This window comes from Meleagris gallopavo, chromosome 2, assembly GCF_905368555.1.
Source record: "Meleagris gallopavo chromosome 2, MGAL_WU_HG_1.1, whole genome shotgun sequence".
Classification (NCBI taxonomy): domain Eukaryota; kingdom Metazoa; phylum Chordata; class Aves; order Galliformes; family Phasianidae; genus Meleagris; species Meleagris gallopavo.
This window is the reverse complement of record NC_139405.1, coordinates 100,547,455-100,569,335: the sequence shown is the minus strand read 5'-3', so window position 1 is coordinate 100,569,335 and position 21,881 is coordinate 100,547,455. Positions and strand designations below refer to the sequence as shown.

At 38.9% G+C, this 21,881-nt stretch overlaps 1 protein-coding gene across 3 annotated transcripts in view; it reads left to right on the top strand.

Moving 5' to 3' along the window:
- Positions 1-3,340: 3,340 nt before the first annotated feature.
- The window catches only part of WDR35 (WD repeat domain 35), a 37,714-nt gene continuing 19,173 nt past the window's right edge, over positions 3,341-21,881 (top strand). For 2 of the 3 annotated variants that reach the window (XR_014881658.1, XM_010707967.4), the window contains exons 1-11: positions 3,341-3,472; positions 4,026-4,143; positions 5,379-5,450; positions 7,029-7,121; positions 8,394-8,522; positions 8,731-8,864; positions 9,379-9,544; positions 9,641-9,786; positions 11,333-11,458; positions 14,134-14,319; positions 17,243-17,303. Coding sequence is in view for 2 of the 3 variants with exons in the window: in XM_010707967.4 (XP_010706269.2) it covers positions 3,449-3,472; positions 4,026-4,143; positions 5,379-5,450; positions 7,029-7,121; positions 8,394-8,522; positions 8,731-8,864; positions 9,379-9,544; positions 9,641-9,786; positions 11,333-11,458; positions 14,134-14,319; positions 17,243-17,303 (1,255 nt within the window). In the remaining variant the exon portion in view is untranslated. Of the gene's footprint in view, positions 3,473-4,025; positions 4,144-5,378; positions 5,451-7,028; positions 7,122-8,393; positions 8,523-8,730; positions 8,865-9,378; positions 9,545-9,640; positions 9,787-11,332; positions 11,459-14,133; positions 14,320-15,171; positions 15,205-17,242; positions 17,304-21,881 lie in introns of all 3 variants that reach the window. The other variant, XM_010707966.4, reaches the window with a different exon arrangement.

Sequence of the window (21,881 nt, the reverse complement as noted above, 5' to 3'; positions counted from 1 at the left end):
CTTTACTTACTTTTATGTCCTTTGGTTGCACATGGGTATTATATAAGGATTTATGGGAACAGGGGTACACCATAGCCTCCGTAATTAGAAAAAATAAACAAGTTGTAAATCTAATGAAAGACTTCTCAGGTTCCTGGCCGGGAGCAAATTATGGTAATCCCACTTACACTAGGGCTGGTTGTCAAATGAGATGTATAATTGTATATGATAGTGGAAAATTGTCCTGGAGGCCAGATCTGCCTTGCAAGCTGTCAGCTGGACAAGCTTTGTTTCATGTGCTAGCATTCATAATGCCATTCTACTTTGCAGATGATAGTATCTAACATTTAATTCCTCTGAGCATTATCTCATCTCACTTTGTAAGCACTGGATAAAAATCCAAGGTGATATAAGCAATTATAAAAAAACAAACAAAAACCACCAAGATATAAGAGCATGTCGAATTGAATGAATTTCTAAAATTTACTCATTTTAAGTACAGATGTTCTTGTATGGATGAGTAAACATATTATTTCAATTATTGAGGCAACATAACTTCAGTGCAGAGAACTGTTACTAAAGATAACTAAACAGGATTTTTTAGGTGATATTTTCAATTTATTATAATTCCACTTACTATCCCACGTCTAGCCTTCTTGTTCAGCTCTAAGATGCTGTAGTTCAGCATACATAGGAGTTGAGCCAAATTTGCTTTATAGTTCTTACGTATGTCCTTCTAAATCAGCATTAGTTAAAAAGTTGGATGTCCAGCACTTGAAGTTACATACAAAGTGTACCTTCAATTAAATGATTTGATGATAACCAATGGCTAGTTCTGTCTCTACGTTTTCAGGTAGCCTCTCAGAAGAGGGATATGGCATTGAACTTGACAAGATGCAGGTGTGAGTACTTCATCACAATCCTCCTTCATGGAGGACACTGAACAAAATGTTCCTATTTTGGTGTTTTGGGGTGCTGGTTGACAACTAGCTGAACATGAGCCAGCATGGTGCTGAGGTGCCAAGAAGGCCAATGGCATCCTGGCTTGTATCTGAAATAGTAGATAGCATGACCAGGGAGGTGATAATTCCCCTGTACTTAGTACTGGTGAGGCTGCACTTCCAGTGCTGTGTTCAATTTTGAGCCCCTCACTACAAGAAAGACATTGAAGCCCTGCATGTCCAGAGAAGGGCAGTGAAGCAATGAAGGGTCTGGAGCATAAGCCCTTTGAGGTGCAGCTGAAGGAACTGGGATTGTTCAGCCTGAAGAAGAGGTTCAGGGTGATACCCTGGAGATACATGGCACTTGCAATGCATGAAGTGGGTGAGTGCTCAGAGCAGGATGCAGAAGACACAACATTGATAGCCTACTGTCCACTACTATGCTTTTTCTGCCCATCACCTAAAGGGCAGCTTTGGCATGAAAAAGGTGCATTTCATAGAGGTGTCCTCAGATGGCTGCAGGCTGCTTCTGGAGCCCTCTGCAATAGTGGCAGAGACAAGGGCCTGGGCCTCATCCGACTGCTGCTGAGGCACTGTGCATGGATCCAGCACCCATCTCTCTCTGAAGAAAGGGACAAGAAGCAAGGAGGACCCAGGGAACTACAGGCTGGTGAGTCTCACCTCTGTGTCTGGGAAGATCATAGAACAGATCATCCTGGATGACATGCTTGATCACATGAGGAATGAGCGTGTGATCTGAGACAGCCAGCATGGCTTCACCAGGGGAAGGCCATGCTTGACCAATCTGGTGGCCTTCTATGATGGAGTGACGGCAATGGTGGACAAGGGAAAGGCGGCCGATGTCATTTGCCTGGACTTGAGCAAAGCCTTTGACATGGTCCCCCACCACATCCTTATCTCCAAATTGGAGGGATGTGGATTTGATGGGTGGACCACTCGATGGATAAGAAATTGATTGAAAGGCTGCAGACGGAGGGTGGTCATCAATGGCTCTATGTCCAGGTGGAAGCTGGTAATGAGCCTGTCTTGGGTCTGTCTTGGGACCAGTGCTCTTTAACATCTTTATCAATGACATCGATGACAGAATCGAGTGCACCCTCAGCAAGTTTGCTGATGACACCAAGCTCAGTGGTGCAATTGACACGGTGGAAGGAAGGGATGCCATTCAGAGGGACCTCAACAGGCTTGAAAGGTGGGCCCGGGTGAACCTAATGAGGTTCAACACGGCAGAGTGCAAGGTTTTGCACCTGGACCGAAGAAATCCCAGGCATCCATACGGACTGGAAGGAGCAGTCTTTGAGAGCAGCCCTGCAGAGAAGGACCTGGGGATCTTGATGAAAAAATTATCATGAGCCAGCAGTGTGCCCTTGCAGCTCAGAAAGCAAATGGTATCCTGGGCTCCATCAGAAGAGGAGTGGGCCAGCAGGGACAGGGAGGTGATTGTCCCCACAGGGAGGTGATCTACTCTGCTCTTGTGAGGCCCCATCTGGAGTACTGTGTCCAGGTCTGGAGCCCCCAGTACAAGAAAGACAAAGAGCTGTTGGAGAGGGTCCAGAGGAGGGCCTTAAAGATGATCAGGGGACTGGAGCACCTCCCCTAGGAAGACAGGCTGAGGGAACTGGGCTTGCTCAGCCTGGAGAAAAGAAGGCTGTGGGGTGACCTCATTGCAGCCTTTCAATACCTAAAGGGAGCCTACAAACAGGAGGGTAATCAACTCTTTGAAAGGGTAGATAACTGCAGGACAAGGGGAAATGGTTTCAAGTTGAGGGAGGGAAGATTTAGGTTGGATATCAGGGGAAAGTTCTTTACTATGAGAGTGGTAAGGTGCTGAAACAGCTGCCCAGAGAGGCTGTGGATCCCTGGAGGTGTTCAAGGCCAGGTTGGATGGGACCCTGGGCAGCCTGGTCTGGTATTAAATGTGGAGGTTGGTGGCCCTGCATGTGGCAGGGGGTTGGAGCTTCATGATCCTTGAGGTTCCTTCCAACCCTGGCCATTCTGTGATTCTGTGATTCTGAAGGGCTCCCTTATACCTTTAACACACCGAGTGCAGGTACCAGCCCAGGTAAATTGTGAGTGTCCAACAGAGCCTGTGAATGAGTATAATTATGTCTAATGCCTGCTGCCCGCCATCGTTTACCCCAGCTAACAGCGGGGCATTTCTGGGGTAATTCTCTATATAAAAATACGGTGTTGGATTCACACGCTTTTTGATTTTCCTTTATGTAAAAGCAGAATGGTCTTTATTAATTAACTAAATACGAGCAGGATCGTTTCCTAGCCACAAAGTCTGCGCGCTGCCACTGAGCAAGCACTGAGCTGCAAACACCCTGCCCTCAGCCCCGCCGCCATGTCCGGGGGGGGGGGTGGGGGAAAGGAGGATGAGGCGGGGGCGGGCCCCTGCTGCCCGGAAGTAGAAGGTAAGCGCCAAGAGTGCGCTTCCGGCGGCGGTTGCCAGGGCAACCAAGGAGGTTAGGGCTGTGGTGCCGTGCCGCGCCTCCTGTCCCAGGATGTTCATCTACCTGTGCAAGAAGGTGCTGCCGGCGGAACGAGGGGGCGGCTGACGGGGCGGGCGGAATTCTCCGCTTCCAGAAAGCGGCGGCGGGGGGGGTCTTGAGGGATCCTCAGAGGGTTCGGTTCGGCTCGGCTGTTCTCCCAGCGGCTGTGCCCAGCGCTGAGCAGCCGTGCGGGATGAGATATTAGGCAGAAATTCTGTGCTGTGAGAGTGGTGAGACACTGGAATGGGTTGTCCAGTGAGGCTGTGATGCCCCCTTCCTGCAAGCATTCAAAGCCAGGCTGGATGGGGCTGTGAGCACCCTAGGCTAGAGGGAGGTGTCCTGCCTATAGCAGGGGGTCGGAACTGCGTGATCTTAAAGGTCCCTTCGAACCCAAACCGTTCCATGATTATCCATTACATGCACTGTATTCCCCTTTTCTAAATTTTTGAGTTGCAGTGTTTTACTTCAGTATATAATTCTGTTTAAATTCTGTGCTATGGGTATTTTTGAGGTGTTCTTAGAATATTCTGACATTAAAAAAACTGGTTCTTTGCTGCTATGTACGGATAAAAAAATGTTTGCTTTTCAGATTGCAATTCCTGGCAATGTCCGATTAAGATGTATTTCCTGGAACAAGGAAGAAGGCTTCATAGCCTGTGGTGGAGAGGATGGATTACTGAAAGTTTTAAGATTAGAAACGCAGACAGGTAATTCACACTTAAAAAAGAAAAATCTTTTTTTAAAGAAGAGAATGCACAGCACTTCAAAGTTCTGAAAGCACAACTCTCTCCAGAAATTACTTGACAATACTGTGTATGTTTTAAATCTGTTACAGATGGTTATATATTTGCATAAACATCAGAAGCACTGCCGTTTTCCACTGTTTTCCTTTGGCTTGCCTTACGTGGCATACTTGTCGTTTATTGAGCTTTACACCCACTGAACTTCCAGTGCATCTTCTTTCTGGACATAGCTTTCATTTTTGTTATTTTTATATAGATATTTTTATATAGGCATGGCTCTGGGCAGCCTGGTCTGGTGGTTGGCGACCCTGCACATAGCAGGGGGTTGAAACTAGATCATTGTGGTCCTTTTCAACCCAGGCCATTCTATGATTCTGTTACATGACATTTTCCCCTATGAAGACAGGTTAAGGGAACTGGGCTTGTTTAGTTTGGAAAGAGAAGGCTCTGGGGAGACCTCACTGTGGCCTTCCAGTACTTTGAAGGGAGCATATAAACAGGAGGAGGAGTGACTGTTTACGAGGGTGGATAGTGATAGGACAAGGGGGAATGGTTTCAAACTAAAACAGAGGAGATTTGGGTTGGATCTTAGAAGGAAGTTTTTCACACAAAGGGTGGTGACACACTGGAATATGTTGCCCAAGGAGGTTGTGGATGCCCCATCCCTGCAGGCATTCAAGGCCAGGCTGGATGTGGCTCTGGGCAGCCTGGTCTGCTGGTTGGCGACCTTGCACATAGCAGGGGGTTGGAACTAGGTGATCATTGTGGTCCTTTTCAACCCAGGCCATTCTATGATTCTGTGATTTGTTTGTTTTGAAATGAATTTCATTATTTCTTGTCTATTTCTAAATGTTCTCTAGCATCTGCATTATTCTAGCAAGAAAGTTGCTTGAAGTAAGTTAAACATTTCAGAGAAAAGTGAAATCTGGTGTATTCTCCAGTTCTTTTAAACCTGTTTCTGGTGTGATAGCCATAGATTTTACTTTGTTTTGTTTTGTTTTCCTAAAAGTTGTTCAAGCATAATGATCAGTCTGGATTTGGATGACAAACATGTTGAACTGAGGGGTAGAAAATCCATCCTACAGATGTGCCTTTATAACTTTATTTATATAAATGGTCATTAGTGTTGAAGTACTGTTACAGACAGTAATAACCTTACTTTGTTAGGTTTATTTTATAGTTATTTTTGTTATTTTTAGATGAAGCAAAAATAAAGGGACTTGCAGCTCCTAGCAATCTTTCTATGAATCAAACTCTTGAAGGCCATAGCGGTAAGTCTTGGGCATTTCATGTTTTTTTTTTAATTGTAATAAAAAATACAGGATTTGGGAAAATGCATAGAGTATTTTTTCTTAAAGCTTAATTAAAAAGTCCAAAATAAAGATATCAGTTTTATAATCAGGCATGTAGCAGCTTGGCTATCTACTTTCTGTTGAGGTACCTGATGAAATAAATACCTCTAGTTAATCCTTCATGATCTGTGAATGAATTACTGGGTTGAGAATCAAAGTGATCTATCAGCCCTGTACTTCTGGCTGGTATGCTATGCATGATACAGAATACATGCTGCACAAACCACGCCTGACTATAGTACTTAAAATTTGCTTATGAGTTTTTCGTGGTTAGGCCTGTGAACTTTGATCTTACAGCCTAATTTTTTATTGCTTCAGTTTTGACTTGTTCTAAATTCCTCAGTCTCTGTTCATTATTCAGGAAAAGGTAATTTGATTTATTTTGAAGTGGAGGATGGTACATGTTATGGTAGCTTAATGTTTTCTAAAGAAGTCACAGTTAGTTTAGCAAATCTCATCTTTCTCCTAAATATTCATCTTCATTTCCCGTTTGTTGACAAATCACAGAGTGTTCAGAGAGGTTAGAAAACAGGTTACAGGAGGATAGAGTGCTTGAAAGTAAAAACTGAATGTAGGGAAATTAGGGAAGAATTGGAGTCTCATGATAAATAGCAATTATTCATGGACAGTGACATAGATGGGGGTGCTGAAATCCTTAGACGAAGACATGATCTTTTTATGAAGATTTGCATTCGAAACTTGATAGCAGATTATGTTAGGGGCCTAATTATGATAAAAAGGTTAATTTTGAAGAATTTATTTAGTGGTATTTTAAATGGACGTTTTTGATTCTGAAATAGGTTACATTTACCCTCCATTCAGTATACCTTCGATTGTCAGTAAAGCTTATGACTGAAATAAAGAGAAATGGAAAGGAGAAAGAGGAACTGGATAACCACTGATGAAGAACTGAATTATTGTGATGCTTGAAGTGATCAAGTTCATATCCAGTATTAGACTGATATGAACTAATATTAGAAACTGTTTGAAGATGTTTCAAATCAAATTAAACGTTTGCAAGGAGGATCCTCTGTGAGACTTGAAGGTTTGAAGTCATGAGGAGAATGTGCTTTTTGGTAAGCAGGTGGGATGTTTAGTTTTAAACCTACAGCACTACTCAGGATCAAACTATTTCTATGAAGAAGAAAAAGAAAAGAGCACCAAGAAACCTTCTTATGACAATAAAGTTTTGTCAAGTTCCCAAATATGTCTGAGGCACTCAGAAACCACCAGGAACTATGATTTGTTTTTGCATACTGAAACAATATTCTGCGTAGAATTTGGAGAAGGAGTTGCTGAGGTGGGTGAATAAAGGAGCAAAGGGAGGCATTTAGCAGAATTTTGAAAGAGGAAAGGAATGGTACAGAAAGAATGTCTAAAATGAAATCCACGTCGGCAGTACAAACTTCTGTTAGCTCCAGGGAAATCAATTTGTATGTCATACTTTCCCTTAACTTCTTTAAATGACATAAACACAAAAAGTGTATAATTTTCTAGGTTCTGTGCAGGTGGTGACGTGGAATGAACAGTACCACAAATTAACAACCAGTGATCAAAACGGGCTCATCATTGTGTGGATCATATATAAAGGTACTCCGCAGACAACTTTGAGATTGGATAATAATCCATACGGTGGGAAATCTTTGCTAGTGATTTTAGTAACTCTTTTTTAGGCTTTTGAAAAAGTCAAAATAGGCTAAAAACATTTTTCAAGTTTTTATTGTAATTGTCTGAATTTTTATAGCGCCGCTTATGAAAAGATGTTTGTCCTGCAGAGTTGTCTAAGGAAAAAATAGCAACTTTTAGCCATGTGCTTGGTAAACCACTGCAAATGTCTTATTTTAAATATCTTTTACTTTATTTCCTTGGACAAAAATAGCGTACTGAACAATAAAAAGAAGCACATGAGTAACCTCCTTTAGTTTAATGGCTGTTTACGAGGGTGGATAGTGATAGGACAAGGGGGAATGGCCATAAACTGAGACAGGGGAGATTTGGGTTAGATACTAGGAGGAAGATTTTCACTCAGAGAGTGTGATGCACTGGAACAGGTTGCCCAAGGAGGTTGTGGATGCCCCATACCTGGAGGCATTCAAGGTCAGGCTGGATGTGGCTCTGGACAGCCTGGTCTGCTGGTTGGTGACCCTGCACATAGCAGGGTCTAGATAGGGAAACGAGATGATCATTGTGGTCCTTTTCAACCCAGGCCATTGTATGATTCTATGGTTCTAGTCTGGGAGAAGAATCTGTAAATTACTTAGTATTTATTTTTATCAATGACAGTTTTTTCTTCTGTTTATTTCCCTGTATGTTTTGGTCTCTTTTGAAATTATGTAAGCATAGATTTCTTCCTTTTGGGCCCCTCTTAAACTTTGGCTTCCCTTTCTTATTTCTTATTTGTTCATATCGTTTTGGGAATAAGAAAGCCACACCAAAACACTGGATTTCACACAGTGGTATAGTCTTTCTGAAGTTTCACAAAAGGATTGGAACAACGTTCTCTTTAATTTCTTTCCAAAACAGACTATTTCTGCAGCTCTTTTTTGCATTTCAGAGTGATATTAACTTGTATCCCATCTTTGTTTAAAAGCAGACACTTCAAATACTTTTCCATTTCATTGAATTTCTACTTTGATTTGTTGGTAATTTTTATAAACTCTTATGTTTCTGTGTTATATTTTTTTTTATCAGCTTCTTGAAATTATATTGCTAAGAAATGTCATTAGCAGCCCATTGGTATCCTATTTGCATATCTTTTAATCGAGGGTAGTTCTATTCTTTAAATTTGGTGATTAGTCTTGAATCAACAAGAAGATTATCAAATCAGAAGTAGAACTCAGGTTTTTTATTCATTACTAATAGGTGCTTGGTATGAAGAGATGATAAACAACAGAAATAAATCTGTTGTTCGAAGCATGAGCTGGAATGCTGATGGACAGAAGATTTGTATTGTATATGAAGATGGAGCTGTGATTGTTGGATCTGTAGATGGTAAAAGCTTTGCTAATTTTGTCTTGTTAGATAGCTTTCATTTTCCAGAAGTTTGTTCGTATTAACTCTTTCTCTATATAAACACAATTAATAGTTACTTCAGAAGTTGTTGCTTACATTCTTTCGCAGCTTTAGTTTTTATATGGGATTGCATCCTTCCTTTAGTTCTGTGGTATGCTTATTAAGGACAATCAATGCTCTGTTACAGGCAATCGCATTTGGGGTAAAGATTTGAAGGGTACACACCTGTGCCATGTAGCCTGGTCCTCTGATAGCAAAGTTTTGCTCTTTGGAATGGCAAATGGAGAAATCCACATTTATGACAGTAATGGAAACTTCATTGTAAGTTCATGGTTGTTGTCACAGAGGTATGAAATGTAATATGCATAAAAGTGTATTTCGTCTTGAGGTTATTTTGTACTCATTTAGTTGGAAGAGTTCAGTTAGGCAAGGTTTTTTGTGTGACATTTTTATGCAAGATTTATTGAGTTGCAATTTTATAATGAAAGTAACAACAAAAAGTTTTATTTTTTTGCAAAGTTCTGTTGTGGTAGTGAGTGGCTTTTGTGTGTATCTGTTTATTTTCTAGGACACTTTTCAAAGAATAAAAATGCCAGAACTGAAATACTTCTTTGTAATTAAAAGATGTGTTCTCATGTCTGATCCAGCATTGAATAAAGAGTTCAATTTAAGAGTTTCAAACTCTTAAATTTTTTTTGCCAGTTTTTTCCTTGGCTCAGGAGAACAGTTTTGCATGTATATATCTGGTCTCTTGCAAGCTCTTTGCGTAGATATAAATTGTTCATCTACACAGAGTGTTATACATGACTTTCAGTACTTAACCATTCTTGTCTAGGTGAAAATGAAGCTGAGTTGTTTGGTGAACTTAACAGGAACTTTCCGCATTGCTGGAATACATTGGTACCATGGTACAGAAGGCTACGTTGAACCAGATTGTCCTTGTCTTGCTGTCTGTTATGAAAATGGAAGATGCCAGATAATGAGAGATGAGAATGACCACAGTAAGTACAGAATGTGGGATGCTAATTACTGAGCTTTTATTGACTTAAAACATCTACTAATCTTTAGATTTTCAATATGTATTTCTCAAAACCCAGATCCTGTGTTGATTGATACTGGTATGAATGTAGTGTGTATTCAGTGGAACCATTGTGGAAGCGTATTGGCACTGGCAGGCTCCCTAAAAGGAACATCTCCAGATAAAGATATAAATGTTGTGCAGTTCTACACTCCATTTGGTGAGGTAAAAATATTTAATACACTAATGAAACTTTCATTTGCTTTATTTTAGCATGTTTTTTTTTCTGTGAGGGTTTCCCAAGGCTCCACCCGACCTGGCCTTGAACGCCTCCAGGGATGGGACATCCCCAGCTTCTCTATGCTGCTGTGCCAGGGCCTCACCACTCTCTGAGTAAAGAATTTCTCAGCAATTTTGAGAATGCTTAGGCAGCAGTTAAGATGTTAACTTAATGTGTACGTATCGAATCTGGACTGATTTGTCCAGATCTCTAGAAAGAGGTGTTTTGAGACTGTATATCTAGAGTTTAAAGTTAACAGTCAATCTGGATTATAGATTGGTTTTGTGCTGGTTGTGATTGTCAAGTTGTGGGTTAACATTCTGGAAGATGGTGTCTTCTATGAGTAGGGTGTAACTAGGATTGGATGTTTGCTGTAGTAACTGATCAGACACATGAACTTAGGTACTAAATTATGTAAGCTCATTGGCAGCAGTTTCTTTAGGCATGAAGCCTTACCTTCAGAAGAAGGGCTAGATCTAAGCTTAAGTATCAGTGCTCTGTTCCCTAAGGAGGTGTATTTTATTTAAGCTAAGTATTACACTAAAGAGTAGAGGTGTCCTTTATTACACCCATCTATATACTTTGCAACCAAGAAGTTTCCCTCAAACAAATGGTCTGTGGGACAATGGTTATCGCTTTCAGAAACGTTAATTTTTATTTAATTCATTGTTCAACTTAAGGTGCTATAAAATAGATATTTAAACAAAAGAAGTTTGTTAGCTCTTAAATTACAGATTCATGTCTGAATACTTTTTGGAAGGGGAAGGAGATACAGAGACAAAGAAAATGTCCATTGCCTCACTGCAAATTGTGTACTGATTAGTTGATTCAATATATGCCCTTGACATAGTTTAAATGAATAAAAATAACTGAGGTCAGATAGACTTACTATCAGTGCCAGTGAAACTTCAGTCATGTCAGTTATCAATGCTGTTTGGATATCAGGAAAAGCTTGTTTACAGAAAGGGTTGTTAAGCTCTGGAATAGGCTGCCCAGGGAGGTGGTTGAGTCACCATCCCTGGACGTGTTTAAAATCTGTCTGGATGTGGTGTTCAGGGACATGATTTAGAGTTAGGGTAGTATGGTTAGGTTGTGGTTGGACTCGATGTTTGATGATAAGGTCTTTTCCAACCTGAGCTATCTGTGAATAATAACTGAAATAGTAAAGGTGATTCACATTACCACACAAAAGAAATGTTGTGCTGTCATTCTCTATTTTTTTCTAATTTTTTAAAATTTAGTATGTAAATGAAGTATTTCCCTTTCTGAAGAGGCAAAAAGAAAATTAAAAAAATTGAGATGTGGTTTATTGTAATACTTATCAAATTATCAAACCTTGTTAGCATGTGTGTGCTAATTTGGTAATTATGGGGTACTCTAGGGAAGATGTATGAGCCTGTATTCATCAACCAGCAGCACTGTTGTTTATGTATTTTAGGGCAGTCTTCTTATGATATTCAGTATTTTTTTCTTTTCCTGTTTCGAAACAAGCACTTGCGCACACTGAAAGTTCCTGGCAAGCAGATATCAGCCTTATCTTGGGAGGGAGGTGGACTGAAAATTGCACTAGCTGTTGATTCTTACATATATTTTGCAAACATTCGGCCAGATTACAAGGTAAGTGGTTATGTGGCACTTAATTTGACTAGCAAATTTAGTTGAAAGCAGAAGAAGATGGTGCTTAAATACAGGATAAAAGGATAGTTAGGTGATAAATGGATTTCAAAGTTAATTGGAGAGGAGAATTTATTCATGGAAAGTGGAAAATATGGTAGTTTTTTTTATACTGACAATTTTTGTTTTCATTGGGCAGGAAGTAATTTTTTTACATCCTGTAAAAACTGTTAGAGAGAGACCCAAATTATGGTATTATGGACTCTTTTTTTAATGTACTGATTTGTTTTTTTAACTCTGAGATTAGTTTCTATGGGCTTCACAAACAGAAGCATTAGTAAAGCTCTGGAACATCCTGTTGCACATTCACCAGTTGTGATCTCATTGCTGAGCTCTCTCTTGAATTACTTTGCAACTTTCCAAAGACAAAGCTTGCATACAGACCTAGGTAATGATGAGAGCATTCTATGAGCAATACATTTTATTCCCACTGCTAAACAGTGCAACACTAAAACTGTGAGAGACCGAGGTCTGAAGAGCAGAAGTCTCACGGTTGTGCCATGGGTTCACTTTCACTCTTTCCTTTTGGAGTTGTTCCATGTTATTGACTTGGTTGGGTCAGTGTTTACTGAAGCATACTACAAATACTTTCTTTGTACCAGGTCAGTGCCATAGTCAACTATAGAGTCAGTCTTTATTTTCAGTTGTTTGTACAAAATAGAATACCTTCAAATGAAAGATCTGAAAAATGTCAAACTTAGAGGAAAACAACCAAGCAAACCAAACTTGTAATGTAGTTACTTGTTTGGAATTTGGATTAAGACTCCACCAAAAATGAACGTGGGACAGTATTGCTCATGCTCTTTTTCCTGTCTGTGATCAGTAACTCGTTCCAGATTTTGAATTTATTCAAATTAAAGTGAAATTCCAATACAGAGCTTTCTGATCCAGTCATATCATGGCTGCATATTTTTTTAAAGCCCAGTAAATAAGCCAGTGCTTAATTTATGATTTCTATTTCATCAATGCTACGACTTGAAGTTTTAGTGACAGGTAAGTGTCTTTGTTGGTGATGGAATGACTTAGTTTTTTTTCTAAATAATGAATCTGTGGTTTTATTTCATAGCAAAGAAATGTATGCTTGTCAATATGAACAGAACTCAATATTAACAGAACTAGGCAGAATCTAGTTCTGAATTTGGCAGTGATTGAGGCTGTTGCTTAAGTAAGGCTCCAAGAAGGACTCCACAGTTTTCATTGTTGTTTGGTTAAAGTGGGTGAGCAGAGTATTAAATTGGGAATTGTTTGAGCTTTTTTCTGTCACTTTGTTGTGGTGATTTAATAGAACCAGGCGAGTTAAACGCTGGAAATGATCACAACCTGATAGATGTAATTCCTATTCATATTTTCATTTTCCAGTTGCCTATATGCTGCACTTGTAAGCTATTTCTTTTTTTCCTTTCCCTACTAAAAGATGTGCTCAAATTATTTCTGTGGCAAATAACTTCTAACTTGTTAGTCGTATATTTCAGATTCAACTTGAAATATTTGTGTGATGGATGATGTGTGTCATCCTCCAGTGAGCAGCACCTTCTCATCACTGGACTTCTATCTGGTTGTATTGGTAACTTTATTTTAGGAACTAGGTATTCTGAAAGATAACAGTCATTAAATGACAGCGATTCAAAGCTGTCATGTATTCCAGCTGGATTGGAATTGACCTGGAGATGAAATGTTAGTATCCTGTTACCAGTTTACTGCATAACCCAAGTTGATCTATTTTTCAAGTGTTGCCATAAGAAGAGAAAGTAAATTCTCAATTGATACGACAATAGTTTTGTTACATGTAAAATGTAAGAACCCTTTTGGGCAGCTCTCTAACAGGTTTTCCTCATCTCTCTAATAAGTACTGGTTACTTGGAGTTCTGCTGACTTCTGCACGATGCCATCATCATCCAGAAGTGATTCTCTATGTCTTGTTTGTCTGTCAGCCTCACCTCCCTTTCAGAGGTGTTTTCAGTTTCTGGTGTGTTGGAAAGGCTTTTTATTCACTTCTATAATTTTGTTGAATTTTTGTAATGTTTGAATGTTCTATTTCTCATTTTGCCTTTTTTTTCTCCTTGTTATATGAATGTTTCTTCTGGGGGAACGAGGGCTTTTCTTGTGCTACTAATACAGAAGAAGGGATAGAAGTTACTTCAGTGCTCTAATATAATTGCTTATTTAGACTGCTTCAGGAAGTGCACTGTTTGAGGTGTTTATTATCTTCCATTGGGAAGTGAATGTTGTGTTTCCAAATTACTTGTCAAAGCAAGCATTTTCGTGGTGAAAGCCATCATCGCAGCAAGTATTTCTGTGCTCTCTGATAAAGGAAGAAACGTGGAGTAAAGTTTTTTTTTTTTTTTTTTTTTCTCATTTTGAGGACAATTCTCCAATTCTGATCAGGTCAGTTTCTGGTGATGGGAAGGCTTCTTTTTCCATGCTACTAGTATGCAAATAACGTATTACCAGGGCTTTCTTCCCATTCTTTTTTTAAACAAGTTCATTGCACGACAGGTAAAGAACATTAAATAGTGATTGTATTATGTACTGATATGAAGTAAACACATTCATGAAAGAATATATGTTGAATTAGTCCCATTTCTTGTAGAATTTCTCAGAGTAATTTCTCTTGGCAGTGGGGTTACTGCTCCAACACGGTGGTTTATGCGTACACCCGACCTGACCGTCCAGAGTACTGTGTTGTTTTCTGGGATACAAAAAACAACGAGAAGTATGTGAAATATGTCAAGAGCCTGATTTCCATCACAACCTATGGAGATTTCTGTGTGTTAGCAACCAAAGCAGATGAAGATCAACCTCAGGTAAGGACTTCTTTGTAAATGTCGTTCGAAGTATTGTAGTGTATGTGTCAGTGCTTTACAAATGAAATAAGATTAAACATCCTGAATCTTTTTCAGTGTGTGACAGGATGAGGGGAAATGGCCTTATGTTGCGCCAGGGTGAGTTTAGGTTGGATATCAGGAAAAACTTCTTTACAGAAAGGGTTGTTAAGCACTGGAATAGGCTCCCCAGGGAGGTGGTTGAGTCACCATCCCTGGATGTGTTTAAAACCATTTGGATGTGGTGCTCAGGGACATGATTTAGCGGAGGGTTGTTAGAGTTAGGATAGTTTGGTTAGATTGTGGTTGGACTCGATGATCTTTAAGGTCTTTTCCAACCTGAGCAATTCCATGATTCTGTGATTAACTGTGGTTTGACAGAAGGCATTGGACAGGCTCCATGTTTAAATAAAGTGAACCCCATGAAGCTAACAAGCCAAGAACCAAAGTGCTAGCTAAAATGTTCAGAACCTACTCACTGCCTTTACTTATAGCCACTAATAACTTCACAAAAGCCACAGAGTTCAGGATTACTATTTCTTTGGACATATTTTTCCACAGCAGAACAAAGAGTAGCAGAAGTCCAGAACATTAAGAGTTACTTAATCAGTTGGAAATGGGAAAAATGAAATATAAGAAAGGGACAGTTTTTGGATGCTATAAATGCCTGTTATTACAAAATCCTCTTCTTTTAATTTAAGTGATAGATTATATGATAGACATATCCTTTGATTAATATACATTCAGTTAACATTAATATTACTGTCACACAGCTTTTCTTACTGGATTCATTTCTGAATTATTTTCTGTATCACTTATGCATCGCTTACAAAGGAGGAGCATGAGATGGAGTCAATTGGTGCAACGGTAAAGATGTCTTAGTGCTGCTTTGTTGGAGTGTGCAGTAGATGGTGTGCTATGATATGATCTGAAAGTATGATACATGTGAACAAAGGCACTTGGTGAAGTTGAGTACGAAGTAATGTGATTTTCTGGGTTGCATTTTTTAAATGTGAAGTAAAGAGTGGTGGGATTCAGTGTAACTTTCTGGAGTATAAATAAGAGATTGCATTTATCACCTGGAAATTACAGAATAGTAAGTTTCTTTCAATTCTTTCTAAATGGCTTCAGTCTAATTATTAATGCTACGCGGGAGGCAGCTTTTAGGAACTGAAGTAAACAAGTTTATCCTTTTGGTAGCAGTTCATTCATTGCTTTCTGAAAAACACACCTATTCTGCAGTAGATTTCAAGGGATGGAATTGTGATTTCAAGAGTGCAAAATGGATAGCTGATGGGGCAAACAAGATGGATTTTGGCGGGAACTGTTGTATTGTGAGAGGAAGGCGGTATTAGTTATGAAGAACTCAGTTTTGATAACCACAGTGAACTTTCTGCTCAATGAAATGGGACAGTTTCATTGTCCTTGGTCCTAACCCCACCACCCTGTGTTGCTCATGCAGTCTGTCTTGGATACTGTCACTCCAGCACTCCTTGGTACTCTCTGATAGACTGAGAGTCTCAGAAACAAGTAAAAAGGGCATAAAAGAGAAATCAAGTAGAGTGAGTGCTGAAGAAGAATTAATAGAAATATAACAGAAACAAACAGTATACAGTTAGAAAGGTTAAAAAGGGCTCCTCCAGGGGCCACATAAGGTGAAAACTGGAAATGCTGGTGGAAAGTTTAACTTAACAAAGAAATAAAAATAATGTTTTTGAGGTGTTTTCTTTGACGGGATGAGAAAAAATGTAACTCAGTGGAAAGAAATCCTTGTTCAGATTGTTGTCTTTGAATGAACATAGTTCAGACAGTAGATGAAGCTCTAAATTCTATGCATTCTGCCATTCTCTTATTATTAAAAGCTATCAATCCATCAGTTCAAAGGAACAAGCTGTACAGCTGCAGTGGTCTGCTATCTCAATTACATGAGTTGGTTGGGAAGTGAAAGAATTAATGAGCAACTAACAGTCTTCCATTTCCTGGGGAATCAGGATGCCAGCTCTTGAGTGATTCAATGTCTAGCAAAATTATTTTTTTGAATCTAAAGAGCCTGCAGTTGAAATCAGTAGTTAATTTTCACATTTTTTTATTCAAAACATTCTTATTTCCCTGTGTAATCACGATAAAGCTATTTAATCCTTGATTTACATCTGGAAAACTGTGTTGGCACTTCAAGGCAACCAATTAAATGTTGATATCTTTTTTTTTTTTTTTTTTTTTTAAATCTTCCTGAGTTATCTGTGCTGATTAAAGCTTTCCAAAGTAGAATTACAAGAAGGGCAAAACTAACAAAACCAGTCTGTTTTGTGGCATCTGTTAGAGTAGTGTGGAGGAATAGCCTCACTCCCAGTTCTCTCCTGGAGGCAGCCCTCAGGAGGTTTGTGATCAAGTAAGTTTTCCTAAGAATAGAACGAGAGCCCATACATCTGGGAGTTAGGGGGCTGCTGCAATTTATCACATTATCCTATGCATGAACAACTAGAGAAGAGTTGCTCAGAAAATACTGGTGTGTCTGTCATGCTAGTAAACAGTCTGAGTGGAGTTTGTGCTCTCCAAAGCAGAGCTGAGACTGGCTGTCTCACCAGCATCTTACCTGTGGACCCCACTGGTGGAGATCCTACCTAATGTATTCTGTCTGATAGATTTGATTATCTGCTTAAAACAGCTGATCACCTTCCTCTTCTGTGCTTTGCTTCATTTACAGTGTTAACTGGCAAATACTCCATTACTATCATGCTTAAACATCTTTATGTTTTCTGCAGCCATGGTCTTCCTGTTTTCTGTTGCTGTTCAGCATTAGATTGTGTGAAATGTGGGCTGTGAGATATGCCTTCACTGAAAGCCTTGTGCAGCTTACTAACTTACAGAAAAATGTGGTATTAATAACACTTTTATTTCCCTACAGTATGTTTTGGTTCTCTGCAATTCTATTGGCACTCCCTTGGACCCTAAATACATCGATATTGGTAAGCACCTTGTGGTTTTTTTGTTGTTCAGCCTTTCGATCGTAGTAGGAAATCAGCTGAGTCAAATAAAATACTGCAATATTCATGTCCTATATTGCAGGTTCTAATTAAAGTGTAGACTGTCCTGCTCTGATAAGTGACTTATTTATCCTATGGAATATGAAATATTGTGGTTCTTCTTAGCCTCATAATTTTTATTCATCAATTTGATGCTCTCTTGTCACATGTATGGTGGTATGTTGGAATCTTCAGGAATAAAATGCCCGGGGAATTCAATACACAAATTTTGCAGTGATTGTAGGGGGGAAAAAAAAAAAAAAAGGCTGATCACTGAAGTCAGATTATGTGGTTTTGTGTAGAGATTGTTGTCCCCTCTCTACCTCCCATCCACCATCAGCTGTCTGCGTTGCTTACTGTTTATCCTGGACTTCACTTAGTAGGTGGGACTGGGTGGAAGGAGAAGGAATCGGGGACTTATAGGCCACATTTCATCTCATTTCTACAGCTGGCATCTAAAATAAGTTGAGTGAATGATTCCTAGATGGGGCCTATTTGCTCTGCATTGACTACAAAGAAGCCCAGGGCAACCAGCTTAAATGTGCTTGTGTCTGTCAGAGATGTCTACAATTAGATGAGATGGATCCCACTCAGACTGTCAAAATTAGCTTTGTGTGTACATCTCTAACTCTCCTTTTAAAGTTTTTCCTTTTCATTTTCTAGAGTTCTGCTTGTAAGCTTTCTAAATCTGTTTATGATTGTTTATAATGTAATTAAATAAAATTAAGTAGCAGTTTTTGTTTTTCCCCATTACTGTCTCCTAGAACTGTCTCTACAAAAGAAAAGAATCTTCTCCACTGACTAAAAGCAGTTAAAGAGAAATGCCATTTAATTTAAGAGATGATGTTGTTATTGCAGCTGCATTTGAATTGTCCTAAAGAAATGAAACAATATGTAAGAAGTTCTCTTTTTCCTTTAGCTTAACTAAGTTTTCCATGATCTGCTTCATCTCAGTGTCAGTTGATCAGTGTGGTGCATAGGCTTACAATCTTCTTTGCAAGTGTGAATTCATGTTGAAAATCTTTGATTTTACAGCGTTCATCTTCATGGGAGGGCAAATATTTGAGGTTGGGATTATTTGCATTCTTGAGTCCTGAAGAATTTTTGTAGTCTCAGTACTTCAAATGTAACAAACCACTCTTTCATTTGTGTGTGGTAAACACAGCCAAAGATACAACTTCTTTTTTTTAGATGTGACTCCTTTAAGACTCCTTTAAAGTTAGCTAACCAAATTTAGGGATTGCAGGTGAGAGTGAGAACCCAGTCTCTGTAAATGAAACATTTTTGGATTACATTGTGCAAGTTTTATTGTAGTTGCTTTCCTTTGTTTTAACTTTTGAAGATACAACTTTATAGAATAACTTGAAATATTTCCTTGCACAAATTGATCTTATATTATATAGATATTTGTATATAGTCAGGGTCTTTATATACAGTATATCATGCTATTTATCACAGTTGGTGCTTATGGCAGAGGAGGTGCAGTTGCTCCAGTTTTACAGGGTGCTGAACTTGCCTTGTTAAGGTCAGTACGGAGGGGAGACCTTGTCAATCTTTAGAGGCTGTAATTTACATCTCTGTAAGTTCTTCTAGGATTCCAGTTGTTCTAATGAAGTAATTATTTTGTCCTGCTTATAAATTGAGAAAACCAACTTTTAATTAATTAGAATTTAGGTGAGAATAATCATTAATAGTTTAAGAAATAAACACTGTTTGAATAAAATTAACATCTCTTACCCAAGATAATTAGAGGGCTGTTTCTGGGTTGTGAAAAATATAATATCTCTCTATGGAATTCTTGTTTCTTTTCTTTCTAGTACAGTTCTTCAGGCTGTTCTTTTTTTAATCAAGCTATAAAATTGCTACGTGGAGTTCAAAACAAATAGTTAGAATATTTTCTGAAGCTTTATGTCAAACTTTAAATCACAGTCCTTCATGTATGTTTTAAAACCACTAAGGCAGTTACTTTATTTGATATTTCACAAATGCTTATGAAAAATGCCTTCTGATATAATAGGAAGTTCTGCAACAGACCAGCTCCTGCCTTCTTTTAAGTGAGCACTTTTGACTACCATGAGTTTGAGCTACATTTTTCTGAGTGACCTTGTCAGTTATTACATACTGAACAGACAGTAACTCTGCTTTTGCCAGAGTGCCTCTTGTTGGAATAGCAAACACCTGGAACCCTACAGAGCACAAATGTTTGTTTCATGAGTCTTTGGTATCCTGCAGGGCTCCTGGGCTGCAGCCTGGTAGGAAATTGGTACTGAAGAAGAAAGATTTCTAATAAGAATGTTAAGTAGTTGACAGAGTGTTTCAATAATGCATCTGAGAATGTGTGTTAAAACACAATTAACAATTTGCATTGTTAATTTTCATAACAGTTTATAAAATTATTTTTAAAAAGCAATACTAATCTTCTAATGACAAAGTAGCTGTGAAATCATGCACTGTTCCTTTCTTCCTCAGGAACTGCAAATCTTACATTGTTTGGCTCTAAACCAGTAGCTTAAGATGAGTTCACAAAAAATACTGATTGTTCCCTTTATTCTGTTGGTTTTCAAATTATATCATTAGCTTTCTAATGTTTGCCTGTAGGCTCTGATGGATGGTTACACCTTAAAGCTTTACCTAATTTTCCTCTTTATTTTGTCTAATGCATTTTTTTCCTTTGTTTGCTGTATTTATAGGGTCTTTCAGAGCAGCTAATGTTTGCTAGCCTTTAAATTGATTTTCTCTTCGTTGACTGGCATTATATCCCATCCTACCAAAAAATTAACCAACATAGGCTTGCAGGCTTTCTGTCCAAGTCCTTTTGTGAGTAGCTAAATATAACTTACAGATGGTTAAATACCTTGTTTTATAATATCTTTTTAATGGAAACACAACAGATGGTCTCTGCTAAGAAAATATCACTCAGACTGGGTTATATCATCTTACATGTGCATAGGAGCACTGACATTGTTATGTTACCATCTTTCACACGTGTACTAATGCTAAGTGTAATGCCCAGAACAGCCTGATCAGCACATAGGTGACTAAAGGCAGAGAGCTGGCAGAGTCAGGACTGTGTTGTGACAGAAAAGTTCAGTTAGAAGGGACCTTCAGAGATCATCTGGTTCCACTGCCTGACCACTTCAGGGCTGGCCAAAAGTTAAAGTATGCCGTTGAGAGCATTGTCCAAATGCCTCACTGCTGGGTGTGGGACATCAGCCTTGCCTCCATCTGTCTTGCCTCCTTCCTAACTTACCTTAATGGTGACTGAAACAGCACTTGAATTGTTTTTATTTACAGCTGATTGTTTAAAAGTGAACTGTAACTGAATTTTGGAATTCCTTAGTTTGCTGGACTGTAAGCTGTTCCATGTGCAGTTCAGCTGTCCCTGCTGTTGCCTGATGATTTTCTTCTCTTCATGAGCTAACACCTCCTGAGAAATTTTAATCAAAGTCTGAAGTTAGGTAGATGTTATTCTTTGGACTAAATTAGTTATGGTTTCTCTGGATTTTGCAGATGTGAACAGGCTTATGTGAAAACAATTTACTCTCCCATGTCAGATCGCTTCCTTTCCATCAGATTTAAGTGGGATTACTTGTCTCTTGTGATTCTGTATCCTAGTTTAGACACTAAAAAGTGTCTCAGCTTTTTCATGCAGCAGAATAATACAGTCATGGATCAAGTACCTTTTCTACCTACTATTCTTCCAGAAGATTAGACATGAAAGCAGGGGTTTTCTGTTTCTAAAATACAAAGCTTCTTTCCTTCAGGGAGGAGGTATTAAGATGGAACAGTGAAGAGAAGTGAGTGAGGAAGAGAAAGAAGGGTCAGAGGAAACTTAGAGTATCATTCTTTTATATGTTGCTTTTGTTTTAATGGCATAATATGTTAAATCCTTTTAAGTATATGATTACTGAAAAGTAAGGCACCTGTCCAGATGCTTTTTGTACATATTTTCAAATTCTGCAAAATCAGGACCTTAATACTGAAGTTAGCTGTCTTCAAATCAGTGGGAAGGGCTACAGAATTGAAGAAGTCTGCACTTAGCGTGGAAAGCTGCTGTGTGGTAGAAATGCTGAGCAGAGGAGTATCCAATTATCTTGCCTACTTCTGACTTAAGGTGCTTCCTTTTCTCACTTTATGACTAAGAGTACAAATTCTTTAGAGGGGACTGATGCCTAAGTTCCAAAGGGTAAGTGCTGTTAAAATGTAATAGGAATAATAGTTAGGAAACTAAGTAGTTAGACTAACTGCCTAGAAAGGGATTCTAGATCTTCCTCAGCATGAGAGAACTGAAGTAAGCATCTTTCCCTTCCCATGAAGGACATATCCTTTTCTTCAGAAGCTATGCTGTTTTGCAGCCAACATGGAAGTCGTTTTAGAAGCAGTGTAGCCCAGTGGCTCAGCCCTGAATGGGAAGAGGAAGATCCATGTTTTATTTCTTCACTCATAGACATTTCTGCATGAGTTGTTTGTTTGTTTTAGTCTTTGTTCAGTGACTGTCCAAAACGCTTAATGAATTCTAGA